At 43.8% G+C, this 21,746-nt stretch overlaps 1 protein-coding gene across 6 annotated transcripts in view; it reads right to left on the bottom strand.

Moving 5' to 3' along the window:
• ndrg4 (NDRG family member 4) overlaps window positions 1–21,746 on the bottom strand; it is a 53,012-nt gene that overhangs the window by 11,201 nt on the left and 20,065 nt on the right. For 3 of the 6 annotated variants that reach the window (XM_068722512.1, XM_068722513.1, XM_068722514.1), the window contains 6 exons: window positions 19,057–19,147; window positions 16,613–16,771; window positions 13,033–13,071; window positions 4,601–4,706; window positions 1,228–1,348; window positions 1,059–1,121 (listed from right to left, as the gene is read on the bottom strand). In XM_068722512.1, the coding sequence (XP_068578613.1) occupies window positions 1,059–1,121; window positions 1,228–1,348; window positions 4,601–4,706; window positions 13,033–13,071; window positions 16,613–16,771; window positions 19,057–19,147 (579 nt within the window). Of the gene's footprint in view, window positions 1–1,058; window positions 1,122–1,227; window positions 1,349–4,600; window positions 4,707–7,645; window positions 10,025–13,032; window positions 13,072–16,612; window positions 16,772–19,056; window positions 19,148–21,746 lie in introns of those variants that run through there. The other 3 variants (XM_068722515.1, XM_068722516.1, XM_068722517.1) reach the window with 3 other exon arrangements.

The raw sequence follows: 21,746 nt of genomic DNA, 5'->3' as shown, positions 1-21,746 counted from the left end.
GCGCTGTCAGCACTTTTGCTGTTAGCTCCTTCAGCACTGTTGCCTTTGTTTGCACTGTTAGCGCTATCAGCACTTTTGCTGTTAGCTCCTTCAGCACTGTTGCCTTTGTTTGCACTGTTAGCGCTGTCAGCACTTTTGCCATTAGCTCCTTCAGCACTGTTGTCTTTGTTTGCACTGGTAGTGCTGTCAGCACTTTTGCCGTTAGCTCCTTCAGCACTGTTGCCTTTGTTTGCACTGTTAGCGCTGTCAGCAATTTTGCTGTTAGCTCCTTCAGCACTGTTGCCATTGTTTGCACTGTTAGCAGCTGTCAGCACTTTTGCTGTTAGCTCCTTCAGCACTGTTGCCTTTGTTTGCACTGTTAGCTCCTTTAGCACTGTTGCCATTGTTTGCACTGTTAGCAGCTGTCAGCACTTTTGCTGTTAGCTCCTTCAGCACTGTTGCCATTGTTTGCACTGTTAGCAGCTGTCAGCACTTTTGCTGTTAGCTCCTTCAGCACTGTTGCCTTTGTTTGCACTGTTAGCGCTGTCAGCACTTTTGCTGTTAGCTCCTTCAGCACTGTTGCCATTGTTTGCACTGTTAGCAGCTGTCAGCACTTTTGCTGTTAGCTCCTTCAGCACTGTTGCCATTGTTTGCACTGTTAACAGCTGTCAGCACTTTTGCTGTTAGCTCCTTCAGCACTGTTGCCGTTGTTTGCACTGTTAGCAGCTGTCAGCATTGTCAGCTGTCAGCTGCTAGCCGTCGGCTCAGCTGCTGCCACGTTGAGAACCATGTGGAGGTAATAGATAAGCTCTGAATTTCAAATTTAGCACCTTTAACTTAACTAAAATCACATGCTCATGATCATTTTGAATGTACTAATAAACATCTGAAAGCGTTGATGTAAACAGGGAAGTTGAAATGGATAGTTTTTTGCAGCGACGAACACGTCTCGTCATTTTCAGCTTCTACAGAACAAAGGGGACATGATCTCCCTGCAGATGGCTCTTAAAAAACACAAAACATAAAACATTGTCTGTGTGAGACTTGTGAAAAGATGTGGATGTGGAAAAAGTACCAACCCAAAGTGCTGCACCACAGTGGGCAACATCCCAGCCAGCTGGTCCATAGTAGGGTACTGGTACCTGTGGAGAGAGAGGACACAACTTCTGGTCATCGTTGCTTCACATACTGTGATAAATTGTTTTCTTTTTTACTTATTTGAGATAATCCCCAATGTGCATATTGTACCCCTGTGGCAACTGTGACGCTCCAATCTGCTGTCCCGGGGCGTCGACATGGCAAACCACAAAGTGCTTGGTGATCTCCTGCATGTCCTCGTTGTTGAAGAAGGAGTTGAAGCACAGCTTGTCTGCGGGAGAGCGAGGGAGGAGAGGAAATGAGCAGAGGTAGCATGGGGTGAGGGGAGAGAGAGATGGGACGGAAGGAGGAGGGAAGACAGCAAAGGGCAGGACGAGGAGGAGGAGAGGATGAAGGGGTGAGAGCAGAGGAATGTGATCAGGTTAGACATGCTCCTTGAAGGTGACCATCTGTAATACTGATGCTGTGCCAGAAAACGGACAGCTTCCTGACAAATGTAACATGTCATATCGCCCTTATTTCCCTCCATTTTAATTCAAAGAAAAATGTGTTTGAAGTGGCCTTGTTTGCCTTTATATCCAGGTCAATAAATCAAGCTACTCCTGGTAAACTACCTGCCTACACTTAAACAATTATTATTTTCCTATGTTACTAACATGAGAAGTTTTATGTGACTGTGTATTAACCACACTGCCATTTTGGCCAGATCTCTGTTGCTAAAAATATTATTTCTTAGCTAGCTAGCTAGCGAGTACGAAATTGGGAGCATTTGAAATGAACATGGAAATGGCTGAGCCGTAGGTTCATAGCTAACGGTGCTAACGGTGCTAACGGCGCTAACAAACAACGGAAAACGTGCGTAGATAGCTAACACCGTTTGCCCTGTCAGCACCGTTGACTGCTAGCTATAGGCTCAGCTGCTGCCATGTTGAGAACCATGTGGAGTCAATAGACAAGCTCTGAATTTCAAATGTAGCACCTTTGACCTAACCCTAAACTACTTTTTGTTGAAGCCAATGATTCAAACTGTGATATCAAAGAGAGGGTTTGCGATGCCGCAGCGTTAATCACAGACGGTCGTATATGTCGTCTGCGCAAGCAGCTCATCACTACCCATATCTACGTTTAGCGTTAAGCAGCGACCACTAGCTGCCGCAGTAATTATGGCGTGAGCAAAGTCGAATAGAGGCATCAGCATTAAATGGACACTGTTTGATAACCAGTTACAAATTCTCTTTGTTCTAAATGAAGGGGCTGAAGATTTCTTTCAACTAGTATAGACATTTCTGAACATTGCATTGTGAAATAGCTGCATGTGTAATGGGTGTCAGCTGTGTTTTCGCTCTCTTCCCACTGGCTCTGCAGTTGGCCTACTTTCGGAACGTGCGAATCAGACGCGGCACCGTTTCCTCCCCGGGCCCTGGCTGCACCGCGTTAACGAACGCCAATTAGCGCGACAACTGGGTCGGAGATGAAAAAAAGCAGGGGAGGTCTGTGAGGTGAGTGCCTAATCGCTGCCCCCAGTACCGTGTGGGCTGCCGATGGACTCAGAACCAGCGCTGCTCTGAGAGGACAGAGGTGAGAAGTTGTCTCATCAGTACGCGCTGATTCATCTGTCGGCGCTCAGCAGTCTGCACTCACACAGACTCCATGACCTACTTTCTCCCTCAGCACTTTCATGTTTCTCTCTCTCGTTCTATCTTCTATCTCCTCTTTTTGACCTCTTTTCTGCTTCTGAAAACCTGCCGTTCTCTCTCTCTCTCTCTCACCTCTAATCTCTTTCTCTTCGTGTCGCTTTCTATTTTCTACTCCCTCCTGTTCTCCTCTCTACTTGCGTGTGTGTGTGTGTGTTTAATCTTTTCTTTTTGCATCTTCTTTCATCCCTCGCTCCGTATGATTGTGCATCACAGTCGACTGATTTAGCGACTGGCTGTGAATACTAATAGCCTTGTGGTTCTACTGCAAGTTCTTTTTATGCTCTATTGTTTTCTATTGTCCGCTTTATTTTACAGATGTGTTTGTTTTCTTGTTAGTAATGTCTCACTGTGTTTCTTGCAGAAGTGGGCTGCCCTGTGTTCAAAATGAGATGGATGATCCGATGAATGATAATAAGGACAAGAGGAAGAGGATCTGGTGCGGGACGGACCACACCAGACAATGGGGCCGTGGATCGGCCCCTGTCCTCCAAACCCTCACCACCTCCACCATCAGAGCAGCGTCGCTCTGGACAGACCCCGCCTCCCTCTGCGGGATGTTTTTCTGACCTACATTTCTTTTTGCCTCATTGCTTCCTCTTTTTTTTTCTTTGTCTGTTGGCACTCCGCAATTCTTTCTCTCTCATCGTTTTCATCTCTTCTGCTTCTGTCTATTCGTACTATATATCATCTTTCCAGGTATACTAGATTATGGAGCCTGCATTACGAGTATAGACCCTTTTACACAATGACGAGTGTTTGGCAACAGAAGTACGGAGAGAGTGTGATATTAATCTGTAACACAATCTGCATGTCGTTGTGCAACGACAACAAATGAACCTTTTAGCCTTGTTACCTTATCAAGCTATGTACGAACATTAACCGCCAAAGACGGTGAACGCATCCGAACAAAGTGACTTTACAGATCCGTGTGCAGTCAGTCAGTGGGTGGAATACATACAGCCCAATAGTTATAGTTAGTCTCCATATACAAACATGTACTTGGTGGAGAAACCAGAGAGACATTAGGAGCTACACGTTGATATCCGGTCACGGTATCTGTGTTCGTGTACAGAAGGTCACACACCGTGACATCGACGACACGTTTAAGAGTTAAGAGTTAACAGCCGGTGTGTCGGTTTAACGAGCGACCGTGTTAACTGGTGACTTGCCCGAATGCGTCGCTGTTGAAGACACCAACAGAACACGTAGGTGTCCTTCATCAATTTTTAAATACCCGTGTTCATTATCGACGCCAAACATTAACGTGCATTAAGCTGAAAGTCACCAGTTAACACGGTCACTCGATACACTGAAACACCTGTCGTTCTGAAGCGGTCGCAATCCGTTAGGAACGTCTGTAGAACTCGATTTTTGACAAACGAACCAGCAGACATTCGGAGATGCTGGTGACAGTTCTGGGGGAAAAAAACAACAATTCTGTCGCCGACATACGCAGACGTAATTTTGATGACGTCGCCTGTAAAAAAGGTCTATAGGTAATGCTGTGACTCCTGTTTTAGACTTCAACGTAGAGCGTGAGATGATTTTTCTGCACCATTACCTGTTAGAAATCTTTACCTTTCAGGAACAGGACAATGTCTAATTTCCAACATACAAATTCTTCACAATGTACTGAATCTAATACTGCTACAGTGTGTGTGTGTGTGTGTGTGTGTGTGTGTGTGTGTGTGTGTGTGTGTGTGTGTGTGTGTGTGTGCCTGCTTGCAGAGTGCGGACAAGAAGGAATGATGCAACCAATTATCACCTCTGATAAGTGCAGAAACACCTTGCTGTGAAGCCACACACACATCCTGCGCAATACTCACGGTTCAGGCCCACATCGTGGTAGGTGAGGATCGCGGGCTTGTTCCCTTTTGGAGCCCCGCGAATCACCACGTGCAGCATCCCGTAAGGGGTCTCGACATCGTGTTCCTGTGAAACACACAAACACACTCTCGCTCACCTGGTGTTCACACGCGCAGTCGGACATTTCAGTGAGAACATTTGAAGCCACATCGCCTCGGGGAAAACAGAAAGCACCGATCGCCGTCTGTGAGACGCTCGTCATTAAAAGCTGCTCTTTCATTAAACTTCAGATTGCTCCTTCCCCCCTTCAACAGCTGTTCCATGCAGGACTATTCCTCATTAGTCCTCAGTGTAAAGGCCTTCACACACCCGGGGCATGCATGAAACGACAAGAAAATGCAAAATATACACCAAATATTGCAAATATTTTGCATCAAAACTATTCATACCGGCAGCGATGCCTATTTGTGACAGTAGCATCACTTTTTCAAAAATGATTTGAGTTCCCTCTGGTAAACAGTCACACAGTGTATATGTCTAGGGCTTTTATATTGAAAGGTAAGAACAGAAGGACTGGATCTGGTCGAAGCTTTTGTCAACGTTGAAAGGAGTAATAAAGTTTGCGGTTTTTGGTTCGGACTACGCAGCCTCCGTGTTTTTGTACACTATAGAAGGTACGTTTTGAATAACATTGAGTTGCTTTTTTGCCAAGTAGTATTGAGGAGTCGCCCCCTGATGGCAAGTAGAGAGAATGCAGCTGATTCTGGGAGATGTAATACTGTTTTATATCAAAGATTTACAAACTCTTATCATGCAGACAACAGGTTAGATCTAATAGAAAGGTTGTTAAGAATCATCTTCTTACATGAAAACATAATGATAGTGTGACTTATGTTGGAGGAGTTAGCAAAGCTTGGAGAGGGTTCGATCCATATATTCTGCCACTGCCCAAAGTTTTGAATTTGGCTTCAAATTCAGCTTTTTCTTCTCTCACCTGAGAACACGGCTGTCCTCTGAGGCTTCTTCCTGTTTACAGCCTTCAGTAGTGATTTCCTGTGTTACTGTCGTGTGAGATATTTCACTTCACTGCTGATTGTCGGCCCCGCCCTGATTGTTCTCACCTGTTCCCTTGTTATCACCCTCCTATTTATATGTAGTCAATGAGCTCCCTTGTGCTTTTCAGACCAACCTTTACTCGTCTGCACTCAGATCATGTCTGTTGTTTTTGGATTCCTTTGCATGCATTTTGGACTGAACTCTGACTTTTTCTTCATTACCACTCAGCGTCGCGAGTTCTGCATTGGAGTCCTTCGTCTATTGGCACAAGGCGGCAACCTCCGGTTCTGCGGAGTGAAGTCAAAGCTTCATGTGTTAAAGCTGCATTCTCTCTAGTGTCCACCAGGGGGCGACTCCTCTGGTCGTATAGAAGTCTAGTCTAAAATGACTCTACTTCTCTCTTGATTTATTCCCTCAGTAAACATTGTAAACATGAGTTTATGGTCTCAATCTCTAGTTTACAGTCTTCTTCAATACAGCATGATGTTCATTTAGTACATTATGCTCCATTTAGAGTCAAACAGACCATAAAGCAGGGGATGCTTTAGGGGCGGGGCTACACAGTGGTTGACAGGTAGCTGCCGCTACCAGAGTCGTATACGGCGTCTCTACGCCACTCACACAAGTGACTACGTCCACTTCTTCTATACAGACTGTAGTCCAGCTTCACAACAACAGAAAATCATTAAAGGATTTACGAAGGATTTGACCTATAAAAGCAATAATAATCATAATAATATAAAGTCACAATGTCCTGGTTGAAGCCACAACATCCAAATATGAGTCTTTTATTCAAAAATATAATTTAGCAGAATATGAAAGCACAGATCTCTAAAGGCTCATTCTGGCTTCTTGTTATGACAGTATCCACTGGTTAGAGCCAGCCAAACGCAAAATGGAGGTATAGGAGATACGTGTAACCATGAGCTGCGCAATGTAGGCACACACACACACACACACACACAGAGTGGTATTTTGGGATTATTATGCCTGGATTATGCCGTGAAATGCCCTGCGAGCAGTATTCTCCAATAAACAAGAGATCCGATACTTTGTCACAATCTGTAACATAACACACATTCACTGAGTGATTTGAATGGTACAGAAACAGACAGTACTTATGGATGCAGCCAACTGCCAGAAAATCTTCCCCCAAAGCAGCAGACAGTCAGCAGTTATGAGCTAACACAGCCGGATTATCTCTCTGTCATTTCAGCGTCAACATCGGTGTTATCCGCGATCAGCGTTCTAATTTGGGGCAATTACTGAAGCGGGAGACACAAACAAGCCCCTGATGACCTTCAAGTGGGGGGGGGGGGGGGTTACAGCGTCTCTCAGTGGACGTGGACACCCAGCCTTCAAAAGAAGACACAGCTTTTTGAAATACTCCACAGCAATGTGGCTGGCCAGATTTGATCTTCACGCGCACACATATTTTACTCCGTTTCAAGGTTGCCAAAATGGATGATGCTGCAGAGGGATTATCACTTCCTCAACACCCCCCCCCCGCACACACACACACACACACACACACACACACACACACACACACACACACACACACACACACACACAGGTGTTTATCCGCAGAGGTATGTGCAGCGGTGCATTGCGCAGCATCTGTGTTGGGGGAGCTTAAGTGTGTCAGTGGGCCAAAGAACGAGGCGCCGCTTCACACTGACGCTGCAGTTCTTCCTCCTCGACACGGAACAGACACACACTCACTACAACACAGCGACGTTTTGTTTCCTGCAGCGGAAATGGGTTCAATATAATATCTTCTTTTCTTTTTTTTTTTTTTGCTATGAAATATATCAAATTAAACATTTAGGGGCATATAGAAGCAGCTCAAAAGCTGTCATTTGACTTTTTTGTAAAGGCCAAGAAATTCATTCTGACATTGTTGACACCAGATCCAAATACAGTCACACACACACACACACACACACACACACACACACACACACACACACACACCATATGAACAAATCACACACACACACACTCACCCCGTCCCAGCACTCAGGCATGGCTCCGCAGTGACCGCGCTCTCAGCCGACTAAGAAGAGGAGGAGGAGGAGGAGGAGGAGGGTGCAGACGCGGCCAGGCCTCTCCTGTTTTACGGGACTAGGTCCTGGTGAGAGCCGGATGCTGGATGCTGGATGCTGCGGTGTCTTTGTCTGCCTCGGCAGCACTCCCACCCAGACTCTTAAGCTCGGAGCTGCTGACTCCCCCCGCCTCTCTCTCCTCATGCTTCACAGGCACCCGAGACAGAGACAGGGTGTGGGGGCAGGCAGGAGATGATTCGCTCGCGGTGCTGCCTACCATGCACGGGATTGGTCGGCTGTGTTGTCCGTCTCCAGTCTGAAGACTCTCTCTCTCTCTCTCTCTCTCTCTCTCTCTCTCTCTCTCTCTCTCTCTCTCTCTCTCTCTCTCTCTCTCTCTCTCTCATCAGCACCACTGCTCTCTAGGTCTAGTTCTTTTCTATTTTTGCTTCGCTGTGTTTCTGTTTTCCACCACTTGTGTCTGCTTCTTTGGGAGAAAACATAAAGGCTGCTGTTCATGAATCAGCCATATGTTAGGAGACTGTACTGCAGTGTGCAGTCAGCCTGGACATAACATGTCACAGTATGCAGCGGTGAACAACTCTCAGAGGAGAATCATCTCGCCTCAGTGGTTATCGCTGCAGCCCGTTGTCAGACCAGAGCTACCATTCATTTCAATGCAATGACGGTGATCTGTGACTCGCATGGGGCAATGTGAATCCACACACATCCTCAGTGCCATGTTTCAAACTGTTTCTACGATGCTGAATTTTAACGGACAGCAGGAGGGTCTACAATGGAGGAAGCTAATGTAGCTTGTTAGCTGTATTAAACATCCATTTCTCTCAAAAGCATTGTTATGCTGAATGACTCCATTCTTATGTTATTTTAGAATCACTATAGCTCAGTGTTGCCAACAGCATTTTCTCCAAAAGTTGCTAAATCTACTAAAGAAGTCGCACAAGTTGCCACCAATTATCATTATGACCATGAACAACCAACCTGGCTATTGTGAGCACTCCACATTAATATCCCAGCTCGTTATTGTTCCTATTTAAATCTGCACACATTTTGATCCCAAGCTTCCTGTTTCTTTCTTCTATTCTTGTTCAACTGTCGCTCAGAGGGATCTTTGTCTCTTTCTGCCCCTTCAATTGTCAGTCTGGTTGAGTAATTGTACAGCGATTTGTTCTCCATTGTACAAAACAAACTCTTCACACAAAATAACAACCGTTTTTAAAGACCGCACAACCCGCAAGCAAGCAGTCAAGTGTGATTCACAGATACACATCAAGGTGAGTCATCCAAAATATAGTAAGAACACAAGAGATCACTAAATAATTAGCACTGGGAGATATAATTAGTAATTGGGAGATTCCTAATTGTTTCAGACGTGTTAGTGTTAGTATTTCTTTTAAATCTCTATTTATCTCTATTTTCTATTTGATTTTTAATTTGCTACCTTGTGGGAAGCACTTAACTGTAACCTGTAACAATATAACATGCCGTTATTTGTCTTCATGTAGAAGAAGATGAACATTTGAGATGTTCTTTATCCTTTTGCATGTCAAGAAGACTCCTGGCTTCCTTTGCCTACAGCTGAGCAGTCAAACACTGCCGACTCTGGTCAAAATGTCCAAGGAGTAAATGAAGAGTCAATGTAAACTCATTGTGCTCAGGGCCCAGCATTCAGAAGATACCTCTCCAGTTGAAATCAAATATAACATTGAGGTTTGCTGAGGGGTGAGAAGCGTACGTGCGCATCCACCTCACTGTGATGGTGTCACATGCTGAGCACACCAACAGTGCAGACCAGAGTCTGTGTGTCATTCAGCCCTTTGTCCCGCCGCTCCAGCCTCGTCTCACCCCTTTTCTCTGCCTATCTGTGCACCCGTTCCTGTTGACAGAACACTTAGTGTGCTGACTCAACTTGAAACCCCCCTCTCTGTTCTGACTTTGTCCCCCCTTTCCTCTTCAGAGGAGATTAACTCTCTCCCTGCTGACTCTGCATTACTCGGTCTACTTTAAACATACAGTCTCTGCCCACCAGTATTTAATGAGCGATGATGGGCGGGAGGAAACACCTCGGATATATAGTATCTATAACAGGGGTGTTTCAGCCTGCCTTTTACAAAACAGAGTTGGTTTAAATGTGGACAATCATCACATTTATGGAAGTTTTAAGATTGACTTGGATTATATAAAAATTATTTTAATAGGGGTTTGTTCTCTTTTTTTTGTTTAACGCCGTGAAACGATTGGTTAGGTTTTGGCAACAAAATTACTTATAGTAGAAAATCATGGATTGTTAAATAATAATGCAACAAAACGTAACAACGTGACAACGTAACAGCGTGACAGCGTGACGTAACAGCGTGACGTAACAGCGTGACGTGACAGCGTGACGTGACAACGTGACGTAACAACGTGACGTGACAACGTAACAGCGTGACAACGTGACGTGACAACGTGACGTGACAACGTGATGTGACAACGTGACAACGTAACAGCGTGACAACGTGACGTGACAACGTGATGTGACAACGTGACAACGTAACAGCGTGACAACGTGACGTAACAGCGTGACGTGACAACGTGACGTGGCAACGTGACGTGGCAACGTGACGTAACAACGTGACAACGTAACAGCGTGACAACGTGACGTGACAACGTGACGTGACAGCGTGACGTGACAGCGTGACGTGACAGCGTGACGTGACAACGTGACAACGTAACAGCGTGACAACGTGACGTAAAACGTGACAACGTGACAACGTGATGTGACAACGTGATGTGACAACGTGACGTGACATAACAACGTGGCGCGGCGACGTAACAATGTAATGTAGCAACGTAATATAACAATATAACTTAACAATGTAACTAACGTGAATAAATAACAACAAAGCAAAACAAGAGTAACAACATTACGTCACAAGCCTAAAGGCGATTAGCTTAGCTTAGTATAGCATAGCATAAAGACTGGAAGCAGGGGGAAACACACAGCTTGACTGTCCTAAAAATGTCAACCAATACCACTACAGCCCACTAATTAACATATTGTATTTAGTTTGTTAAATTTGTACATGAGGTTGAAAGGTAAAAATGACAAATTGTGGTTTTACTGTAGCTACGTGTCGTAATTACTTCTTGGAAAGGATTTTGACTTTTATTCCTCACAGTTTATACCTGATACAGTTCCCTGACACAAGCATCATAAAAGATGAAATAGTCATTTCAAATAATCATGTTTTGATAAAAGACAATGTTTGTATTAATTACTGAACGGATGAATCTGAGGCAGAAGCAGAAACAACACTGCTCTTCAAGTGCAGCGATGTTTTTTGAGACCTTGAAGTGTCAGGTTTAAGCGTGAAAGAGAGGTGTTTGGTGAGAAACGTCTCATCACTCCTGTCTGACACTCAGCACACGTCTGACTAAAATAAACCAGCGGCGACGTTATGTGTGAAGCTCAACTCCAGAAACTTCTCAAACACATGGTGTAAAGGTTCATGCAAGTTTATGAATTTTAGAGTTCAGGTGCTCTAGTTTGCTAAATCGAGTTTAAAACTGGTGTAAAGCACTTATGCTGAGACAGTATTACTACAGTATTTGATGTCAGTAAACCAGCTAGCATACACAATACCAGAGGCCTGGGAGTGGCACACCTATAGAAGGCAGCTTTTACTAAACGTCTATCAGTCTGTCTCTCTTCAGTTCAAGGAGCAGTTGGTCAGGTTTTATACACTGTAGCAACGTTTTGCAAGGTAGCTGGTATAATAAAGTATTATTGTATAATGTATAATTTGATGTGTTTGTCTGTTTATTTACCACATTTTTTATATTTTATTGTAAATTTCAATATGTTTCTTTTTTCAAATCATGTCTTGTATTTTGCACTGTGTTGATTGTTTATTGTTATGTACCATCCACCAAGTGTATAGTATGGTTTAGCATTATATAATACTATGGTATACTATAATATATTATAAAATATAAATATTATAGTGGAATAGGATAGCCTGGTATAGTATAGTAGTTTGGTATAGTTTAGTATAGTATGGTATTGTTTTATGGTATAATATAGTATGGTATAGTATGGTATATTATAGTATAGTATATGGTATTGTATTATGGTATATTGAAGTATTGTATGGTTTAGTATGGTATCTTGTAGTATAGTGTGGTATTGTATTATGGTATAATATAGTATAGTTTTGTATAGTATTATAGTATAATGTAGTATTATATAGTATAGTATGGTATAGTGTAGTGTAGTATTCTTCTATGTATGCAGACCTGTATACATAGAGGGATGTGTTTAAACATGTTTAACATTAAGGCTTCATGTCCTGCTATGTTTGTCATTCATATAGTTCCTGCTGAGTGGTTTCTGATTCATGCTGTTACACTCCTCTCCTCTAGTTTCAGATCTCTTAACGTCCTTTCCTTTGTATGTTTTCCCGCCTGTTCTGGATGTTGGCCCCGCCCTGATTAGTTTCACCTGTGCCTCATTGGCCCCGCACTCACCTGTTCTCCCTTCCCCATCAGTCATTAATAAAATAATAAAAATACCTTTGATTTATACGCGTTTACCACCTTAATTCATTTGACAGAACCATTCGACAGGTGAACCACTTTGCGAGATATACGACTATTCGTTAAATGTGTCCCCCAGCATTTTAAAGCATGCAAGTAAACACATTTCACTGAGCATATTAATCCAATCGATTTACAATTCTTATAGCTTTCTTTTGTAGCATGTGTGTTGCTTCCATACATCCACGGTAGATATTGCCTTTTGTTTTTAAAACAGACGTTAATTTTAAAGCTTAAATGTGGCGCATCTTGACACTCTAAAGTGTGTGAGTCCCACATAAATTCAAATTAACCTTTGAAAGCTATTAATCTCAGGGTACAAATGTCTGATTTATTGCTATTAATCAGACACTCATCATATCAGAGGAACCTGTTCCTAACCAGCCTGTCTCAAGGAGAACACGCAAGCTCCACACAGAGAGGCCTCGACTGGTGAAAGGACTCAAACCCGGGACCCACAGTGGAGCAATAGCTAATGCAGCGCTTCCATCTTGAGCTAGTTATCATCATCATCCTTGTTGTTTTTAGCCTTGTACATTTACAGATATCTATCTTCCACCTCCCCTCCTTTTCCTCGTCTCTGTTGACTCGGGCTGTTTACCCGAGTGAGCGAGGGATGATAGACAGGCGACGAAACAAAAGACGCACCGATAAGAAAAGGGAGAGAACAGAGAAGAGAGAGAGAGAGAGAGAGAGAGAGAGAGAGAGAGAGAGAGAGAGAGAGAGAACAACACACACACAAGGGCTCATACCTTCCAATCCCCCGCCGGCATCAGCTGTTCACAGCTTTCCTGCACAGAGACGGAAGACAGAGAGAAACAAGTTAAAATAGGAAAGAGATAAGTGAGTCAGTGCATCCACTGTTGGAGCTGAAGGCCAGCATGAGCTGTGCACTGTAGGTCCAAACCGACCCCGTTTCCCAGAAGCACTTTAGCGGCACAGTGATCATGTTCTACTGTCTCTGAACATACACAGAAATGTATGTTGTAAATGATATTTAGCATTAATTACTCCCTTGATAGGAACAAAAGGCCACGGTTTGGGTAGTCAAATTGTATCGTTTGTGTTTGGATCATAGACTGTAAATATAGATGGACGACTCGTCTCCACTTCCTCCCTATGGACAAAAGGACTTAACCCGTCTGAGTCAATCTTGAGCCGAGCACAGACGGCTTGTTAGCGTGAGCCGCCTAGCTGCTACGTTAGCACAACGGTGGCTGTTTGGCTGGAAAGAACTCACCATAATATCTCTAAAAATACATTTATGACACATGTTCTATTACACAGACTCTTGTAAGTTAAAGTTGCATCTCCTTTCTCATACAATTTCAAAACAATCATTAAGCCACACCCCCTTTTCATAGCATCAAATAACTAATTAAAAACTTGAACATACATCGGCATGATAAGAACTACCTAACATGACAGTGGCCATCTTTAGGAAAACATCATTTGACGTGCATTTAGATTTTTTTGGTTTAGCCCATGTCCCAGTCGCTAACGTGGAGGGGGCGGGACTTATGTGCCATAATGCAGCCGGCGACCTGGGATGTTTCAGCTTCACTTTTGGGGAGCTGTCATGTCGTCCATCTTCATGTACAGTCGATGGTTTGAATTTAGCAATGCACTGCATAAGGTTGTGATAACCTGAGATAACCCCGGTGACATCATTATGACATCATCTGGGTTATTTTGTCAGACTTCGGAACGCTCCCCCCCAGGAGAGCCACAGAAGACGTGTCTGTAAACGCTAAGCGGTACTCTCTTTATGGCCAGCAAACTGATGCCGAGGGGTAAAATTGGCGCAGTGCCCCTTTAAGAGCAGCGCTTGTAACACATCCGTACTTGTTTGGTCAGGGCCAAATACACCTGTTGTTCTAGAGAGACAGTAAAGATCCACTTAAGTGCATGTGGGGAGACTGGGAACACATCAGCAGTGAGAGAAGATGGTGATTTTTTAAAAATAGATGAGATGAGAGAGAGCACACACACACACACACACACACACACACACACACACAGTCATCTTCGTCTGTAAACAAAGATGAGCTGGGGCATAAAGATGACGTTTTTGTCATCCGGCCACGGTGTCGAGGGGGAGGAAGAATCCCTGTGAGCCAGCCTGACTCCGTACAAAACAGATTCACAAAGTAACAGAGACGCCGATTGATCCCAAGAGAGGGGACAGCTGTGCCGGCGACAGTCAAAGCTTCCCGGTGTTTTAAACACAATTTCATATCCGGCAAAAAATAATTTTTTGGGACCCCCCGTCTCGTCCAAAATTACTTTCCCATGCAACTAAATTGCACTCGTTTAGAGGGAAACATATAAACATATTACGATCGCAGTTTGAAACAAATTAATATATTAAAGTTATAAATAGAAACGAACAAAAATGAAACAAAATTATTCACGATTTGGCTTATAAAAATGACACAAAATGTAACTTTTTCTTTGACTTTTTTGACTCTACCCCGACCGCCTCCCTAAGTGGACTCATTGGGATTCATTTGTAATACGTCAAAGGCAAAAGTGATCCACGACAAAAATATGTTTCCTTTTAAATTCCCAAAGCGGGTTTGTTGTACGGGAACGTCATTGTCAGGACACAGGGCTGTGCAGAGGAATCTGGTCTTGACTCTTCATTGGAGAAGAGATGTATTGACATAATACAGGTTTTTCATCTCTTATTACATGCACACTGCTGTGTAGGAAAATGACGTGTTTCTAATTTGCCATTTCTCAATAGGACCGTGAAAGTTCACTGATCCCAACCTGTGTTATTTCAGCACATGCTCATCTAGGAGCGTGTTCCTGCTCTGCTGCTTCTGTAAAGCCCGGAGCAGAACAGGAACATCTGGACATCTGGACCCAAGGAAACCAAGGACGTGCACATGAGGTTAGACATGCACACAATAGTGTTAATGACATTATTTCTGAAAAAAAAACAACAAAAAATAAACATGACAAGATTAAAGATGACACACATAGGAAGTGAAAAGGAATAGTTGTGGATTAAGGTGTGTTGGGGGGGGGGGTCACATAGGGAGTTGTTAAGGAGAGGAGTGGACAGTCAGATCAGGGACACACCTAAAGAGAAAGAAAGGTCTCAAGACAACAACAGGACCTGAAGCTGCCCTTTGAGGAGAACGGGACAACGTCAAATACCATTGAATGAGCTGTTGTCTTCTCCGATAAACTCGTCTCAACAGAGACTGAACGGCTCCTCAGGCCCTGTGGAGTTCATGCAAATGGATCCTTCTTTTCACAGGGAAGGTGTTCATGGTGACAGTGTGGTGGTCGGACCAGCAGGTGGCACTCTTCTCTTTCTCTCTCTTCTACTAAAGTAACTATGCAGATTCTGATTTTTATGTAAAAATACATATGATCAGCCTGTGAAATGGATACAGTTTATACTGCATACAGTGAGGAGTACTTCACTTTTAATACTTTATGCTTAATTGATGATTTATATTGGTGTGTATTGCTGTTTTTATCCAAAGAGGCAATGTGTAAGATCTGGCCACCTGCTCCAAACACATGGGGGGGGGGGTGTCAGCATTCTACCTCTACTGCTGGGTTTATACAATCTACATTCAACAAAAAGTCACCTGGTCACTAACAGCAGGGCTACACAAAATCCAACCAAACTGCTAAAACTCTGAGAGATCTGAGGATTGACATGTGGCGTTGGGCTTCAGCTTACGTTAGCAGTCTGTGCGTCTACTGTGATGCTAGCTGGGGCTGTACAGTCCCTGTACGTTTACTTACTGGCTGAAATTGAGCTAACTGCTAACAGAAGAGACGTTTCTGCCATTTTGGATTTAATCCAACGAACAAACAATGTACACAAATCATGGAGGTATTAAGAAGCATCGGGGCAGCTCCACTTCCTCTCATGTTGGACTGAGTACAGACTGGAAGCTACAGTGATTAAGGGTATTACCAGACAGGATAGGCCAAGGCTAGCTGGTTAGCATGCTCATTTCGGTAGATATCCCCAGACGTCTCTGACATGACGTCAACACTGTAACCTCCTCACGTTCTGGTGATAATGTTTCTTCATTTTTTTTTGGGTTTCAAACGAAAATTCTGGCCACATCTTACACGTTGCCCGTTTAAGTAAACCTAGTTTTCTCCCTGACTACTACTTCCACCGCTGCGAGTCACATGTATGCTAGAACAACGGTAATAACATGTTGTATTAAACATGTTTTCTTAACCGCTGTGCAGACGGTGGGTGTTTTCTACCAGTGGTTACCAGTGGTCACCATGTGTGTGTTAGAGTCAGTGTTCTGGCGGGTGGATGATTCTGTTTATTCTGGTAGTTACCGGGAGGACCCCGCCGGCCCGACGGCGCGTCTGGAGGAGCCAGTGCCGCGCGATGACATGCCAGCGGTGAGCTGGGCGGCTGGGGGGAGGGGGGTGGTTAAGGGGCACCGGGCTGGCGGGGCACGGTAACCCCCCCGATGCCTCGTCTCCTTTATCCTGCTGTGTTGCGAAACAACAAACACAAGGTGGTTATTGGGTAACAAGAGGGGGGGGGGGGGGGGGGGGGGCAGAGCAGCAACATACGGTAGACATAGAAATGAGCTCCAAAGACACTTCTGGCCTCCAGCATCACCAGAGAGGTCAAGACCTGCAACCTTATTTTGGAAAAGTCATTAAACCGTGCACATGCAACTCTACACCAGGAATATGCTGCATTCAGGTCACATGGAAACGCTGTAAATGCAAGCTGCGTATGTTACTTTCAGGGCCGTAAGCAGGATCTTCAACGCACTGAGGTCATACGTCCAAGCTCTGCCCGAGCTGACTGGACAACTAAAGTCTTTTCATGCGCAATTTCCTTCAGTAAGTTTCCCAACGTGACGGTCTAAGCTCTATAATGTCATTAATCATTCATTTATTATTGAAATGTATTAATATAAAAATACTGGAAGCTATGATGGTGTATTAGTGCCAATATAGGTAAAAGTTCAAAGTTGCAAATTTACAAGAAAGAAATGTTTTATATTCTTTAAGATTATAAAGTCAAACAAACATTTGAATTTGTTGCCCTTAAAGTGGTGTCATTAAGTTAAGGATGGCTCTGAGTGAGTTCATTGTGTTTCTCCATTCTTTGATGAACGTGTTGTACTCCTCATGTTAGGCCCGTTGTATGCTTTGTAAATCCTAAAGAGGTCCAACGTCGTCTCTTCGAGGTGGAGGTCCTGAAAGAAACCTGTACATGTTCTCCTTCCAGTTCCTTCTGTGTTCTGTTGTGAACATGAGAATGTATGTATTCCAACTCGTGCTACCGCAGTGTTAATGGTAGCGTCTGTGATATGAGGAGGTCGTACCACAACCAACTGACAAGCAGCACAAATTGCAAGAAACCAACAGTATGCGTGCTTGATACAGACAGAAGTACCTGTAAAAACAGTGATGGAAAAACTACTCAGGGTATCTTTAAACCGTCTGCATTATTTGACTTTTACATGAATCAGGAATGATGGTTATGTTTAAAATGGATGTTCATCATGTGTTCATATACTGTCTAGAGTCTATGGACAATTCAAATGCATAGGCATCAGGTTTTTTGGTATTACAAGTTTTCTGAAATGTAAAGGATAAATGAGCAAACAGGGTATTATCTTATTAAATTATGTACCAATATTCATACATTTCCAGAACAGAAATCTGAACATTGGATAAAGCCAGTTTCATGTTGTTGACATAATAGAGTCACGGTGTTTACAGAGGCGTTTGTATCATTCCATAAATCAGAGAATACTGTCAACAGCCATTCAAAAAATGCTTTTAGTAATAAAATGTTCAATAAATCAGGCTGTGATTGATATGTGAACAAACAAACATCTGCAGAAAGCTTCAGAACATAGAGAGGAATGAAAGTCTGAGAAAAAAAATAATTTAGAGAAAACGTCCTTTAAAGAGACGTTTAGTTAAATTACAGACATTTAGAAAAAATAACTAATAGATATCACCATGACACTTCTTGAGTTGATAACTTGCATTATTGCATGAAGTTTTCTGGAATGTTATTAGCGTGTCATTATCTAATAGTAACTTTTGATGAATTTCGGAGAAATGTATAGACTCGAATAGACAAAGGAATGAAGTGAACCGCTGAATGTGTATTTTAGAAGATATGCTATGAAAGTAAAATGGTTTCATTTCTGACACGCTGGTCAGGTGAGTCATGGCTGACAGGTTCAGTCACATTGATTTCTCCAGCAGGAGCAGGAGCATGTCAGGAGCAGAAGAACACTCCTCTCTTGTTTATGGTTCAATATATTATTTTCATGCTATTCTTGGCAGTAATGATTTTTTGTTTGTGCTCCACAATAATAGAAGTGGCCTTAGCATAATTGGTGCTACAAGTGAGTTTTTTTTCCCGGCATACATTTTGCCTTTTCATGTCCTTTTTACCGTCAAGCTGATCTGGTTCATCTCCACCATGTCCATCATCTGGAGTGGCTCTCAAACATCTAAGAGCCCCTGATTTAGCAGCTGTTGAACCTGTTGCTTTGGTAATGAATGAGTGGCCCTCTGCCTGTCCTCCGCTCTGTGTTTGCCTCCCTTCTCTCTCCTCAGTTTACATGAGCTTTGATCTTTTCATGGTGTTGTTATCAAAGAGTCACGCTCAGATGGAGATCATTAATTTCCTCCTCCGCCGGTAAACAAGCACGTTGTCTAATTATGAGCCATCATAATTAGCCTAATGAACGCAAACATCTCTGTCATAATTCTTTGCGAGCGGCTCGTGTACTGACCATGTCTGAGTCCACACCGCGCTGCTCCGGCAGCAGGGGCTTCTCCTCTGTGAACTGCTGCTCCTTCATCCCTGCCATCCTGGACAGCAACCTGCACACACACACACACACACACACACACACACACACACACACACACACACACACACACACACACACACACACACACACACACACGGTTACACTATTATTTCATCATGCAGAATACTGTTTGACCTTAAAAAACTGAATTCATCTGCATTTGCTTCTCTACCAGTGTGTTGCATGACGATGCCGTTTCGGTGTCAATTAAATGGAATGAAACGGTCCTCCGAGGAGTAATTTCACAAATCCACGTTGTGAAATTATGGAAGCACTCAGATCGCTGATTAAATGATGTGCTGAACGGGGATAATCTGAGCGGCTGACAGATGAGGAACTGATTGGAAACGGAGATGGAATCATGATGGGAATTAGAAACCTGCCCACATTCATTGGTAGAATTACTGGTAAAAGAAAAGGAAAACAGACACAGCTACAGAGCAGAGCAGGGTTTCGTTAGAAGTACAAACTCGACTAGAGTGGAGCTTTCTTGTAAAGAGACAATGTTTGCGTTGTTTTTATCTCTGAGGTCTAATAAACGTGTTGAAGTTTATTTTGTAAAGGCGGCGTATGCATGTAGTTAGTGTATAACACATGGACAACTGACGCATGCTGAAGTGATGCTAGAGTGGTATATAGAGGGTTGTTGTATGATGAGTTAAAACAGCACAGTGTACTGTGTTCCTGTTCTCCTGACGACACTTTGATCCAGCTAACAGGGAGAGGCTGATGCCGGACAGATTGTACTTTAAACTGGCCTTTTATGTGTGAGGGGCACACACAGCAGCCATGAAACACAGGGCACCAATACGTCGTGACACATCAGCGCACACAGAGCTGGGTGAGTACAATAACAGTGCTACAGTACACGATCACACTGGAGCGCAGAGGAACACTTTAAATATATTTCTATTGGCACTACATCACCTAACTGAGGTACCGCCGTGTTAAACGTGGCGGATTGGTCAGATTTACAGTTGTTGTTTAATTGAATAACACTCTCTACGTTTCCCAAGTTAATGTGAAGTTAGACAGACGGGTGTAGCTGATGGTGTCAGGGCTTACAGCGTCTTTAACGAAGCAGCACACAGCACCTCGATGTCTCTTCCCTCCCCGTCTTGCTCCGCCCTTTCTCTCTCTCCAACCTCATCTGCCCTCTAATGTTATCTCCCTCCTCTCTCATGGCAGTCGTTCAGCACAATCTGTGTTATCTGACGCCCAGAACAGACAAGGCCCAGATGCCAGCGAGAGGTGCTCCCAGCTGACGAACTGTGTGTGTGTGTGTGTGTGTGTGTGTGTGTGTGTGTGTGTGTGTGTGTGTGTGTGTGGCAGAGTGTGGCCAAAACCTTTTGTCCAAATGAGCTGCGTCATTTCACAATAGTGCAGACAGCTCTAAAGTAGACAACACACGAGGGACCGATCATTGTTTTGCGAGTCACAAAAAGTCTCAAGTCCTTGCACTCATGTCCAGAGTCAAGTCCCAAGTCAGGATTTACAAATCCCAAGTCAAGGCCCAAGTCAGGATTTTCAAGTCCCGAGTCAAGGCCCAAGAAAAGACTGACAATTCTTAATTCAGGATTTACAAATCCCAAGTCAAGGCCCAAGTCAAGACTGACAAATCCCAAGTCAAGGCCCAAGTCAGGATTTACAAATCCCAAGTCAAGGCCCAAGTCAGGATTTTCAAGTCTTGAGTCAAGGCCCAAGAAAAGACTGACAAGTCTTAAGTCAGGATTTACATGTCTCGAATCAAGTCCCAAGTCAAGACTGACAAGTCTAAAGCATGATCCCAAGTCCTAACCTTTGAGTTTCGAGTCCTAAAAAAGGCATAATGCGAACGTATCATTCTCGTAGACAATGTTCCCAAAAAACATGAAAGCTTCGTTCTTACAAAGCTTTCAAAACATCCAAGGTTATGAAAACATCTTAGTTCAATTTTGACTTAAACCTGTATTGATTCTTGTGGCCACATGCAGTTTGATGCAACTACTGATAAAAACAGTAGTTGGGAAAGAATTCTTTGTAACTTGTTTTACTGATCCTCTGCTTCCAATCCTAAAAAACTCTTTGAAACTTTCACTTCCCTCCTCCAACCCCCACCCCCTCCTCCTACTTCCTCCCTTCTCCCTGATGATTTCGCCAACTTCTTTGACAAGAAGGTAAACGATATCAGATCCTCCTTCTCTCAGCCCCTCTCTCCCTGTCCAATCCTGCCCCCACAGCTCTCCCTCCCATCTCCACGCCCCATCTTACCTATCTGGCTCCTCTCTCCCCTAACGAGGTCCTCAACCTTGTTACGTCTAACCGCCCCACCACGTGCTCCCTTGATCCGATCCCTTCCCCTCTTCTTCAGTCTATTGCGACTGAACTCCTTCCATTCCTCACCCACCTCATCAACACATCTCTTGTTTCAGGATGCTTTCCCACAGCTTTCAAGACTGCCAGAGTCACCCCCCTTCTGAAGAAACCATCACTTGACCCCTCTGATGTCAAGAACTTCAGACCGGTTTCTCTTCTACCCTTTCTATCCAAAACACTTGAACGTGCTGTCTTTAACCAACTGTCTTCCTATCTCCACCAAAACAGCCTTTTGGACCCCCACCAGTCCGGGT

Source organism: Cebidichthys violaceus, unplaced genomic scaffold, assembly GCF_023349555.1.
Source record: "Cebidichthys violaceus isolate CVI_PGR_0920_01 unplaced genomic scaffold, fCebVio1.0.p SCAF_3, whole genome shotgun sequence".
Classification (NCBI taxonomy): domain Eukaryota; kingdom Metazoa; phylum Chordata; class Actinopteri; order Perciformes; family Stichaeidae; genus Cebidichthys; species Cebidichthys violaceus.
Note: the sequence above shows the minus strand (reverse complement) of the source record. Positions and strands in the feature narration are given on the sequence as shown.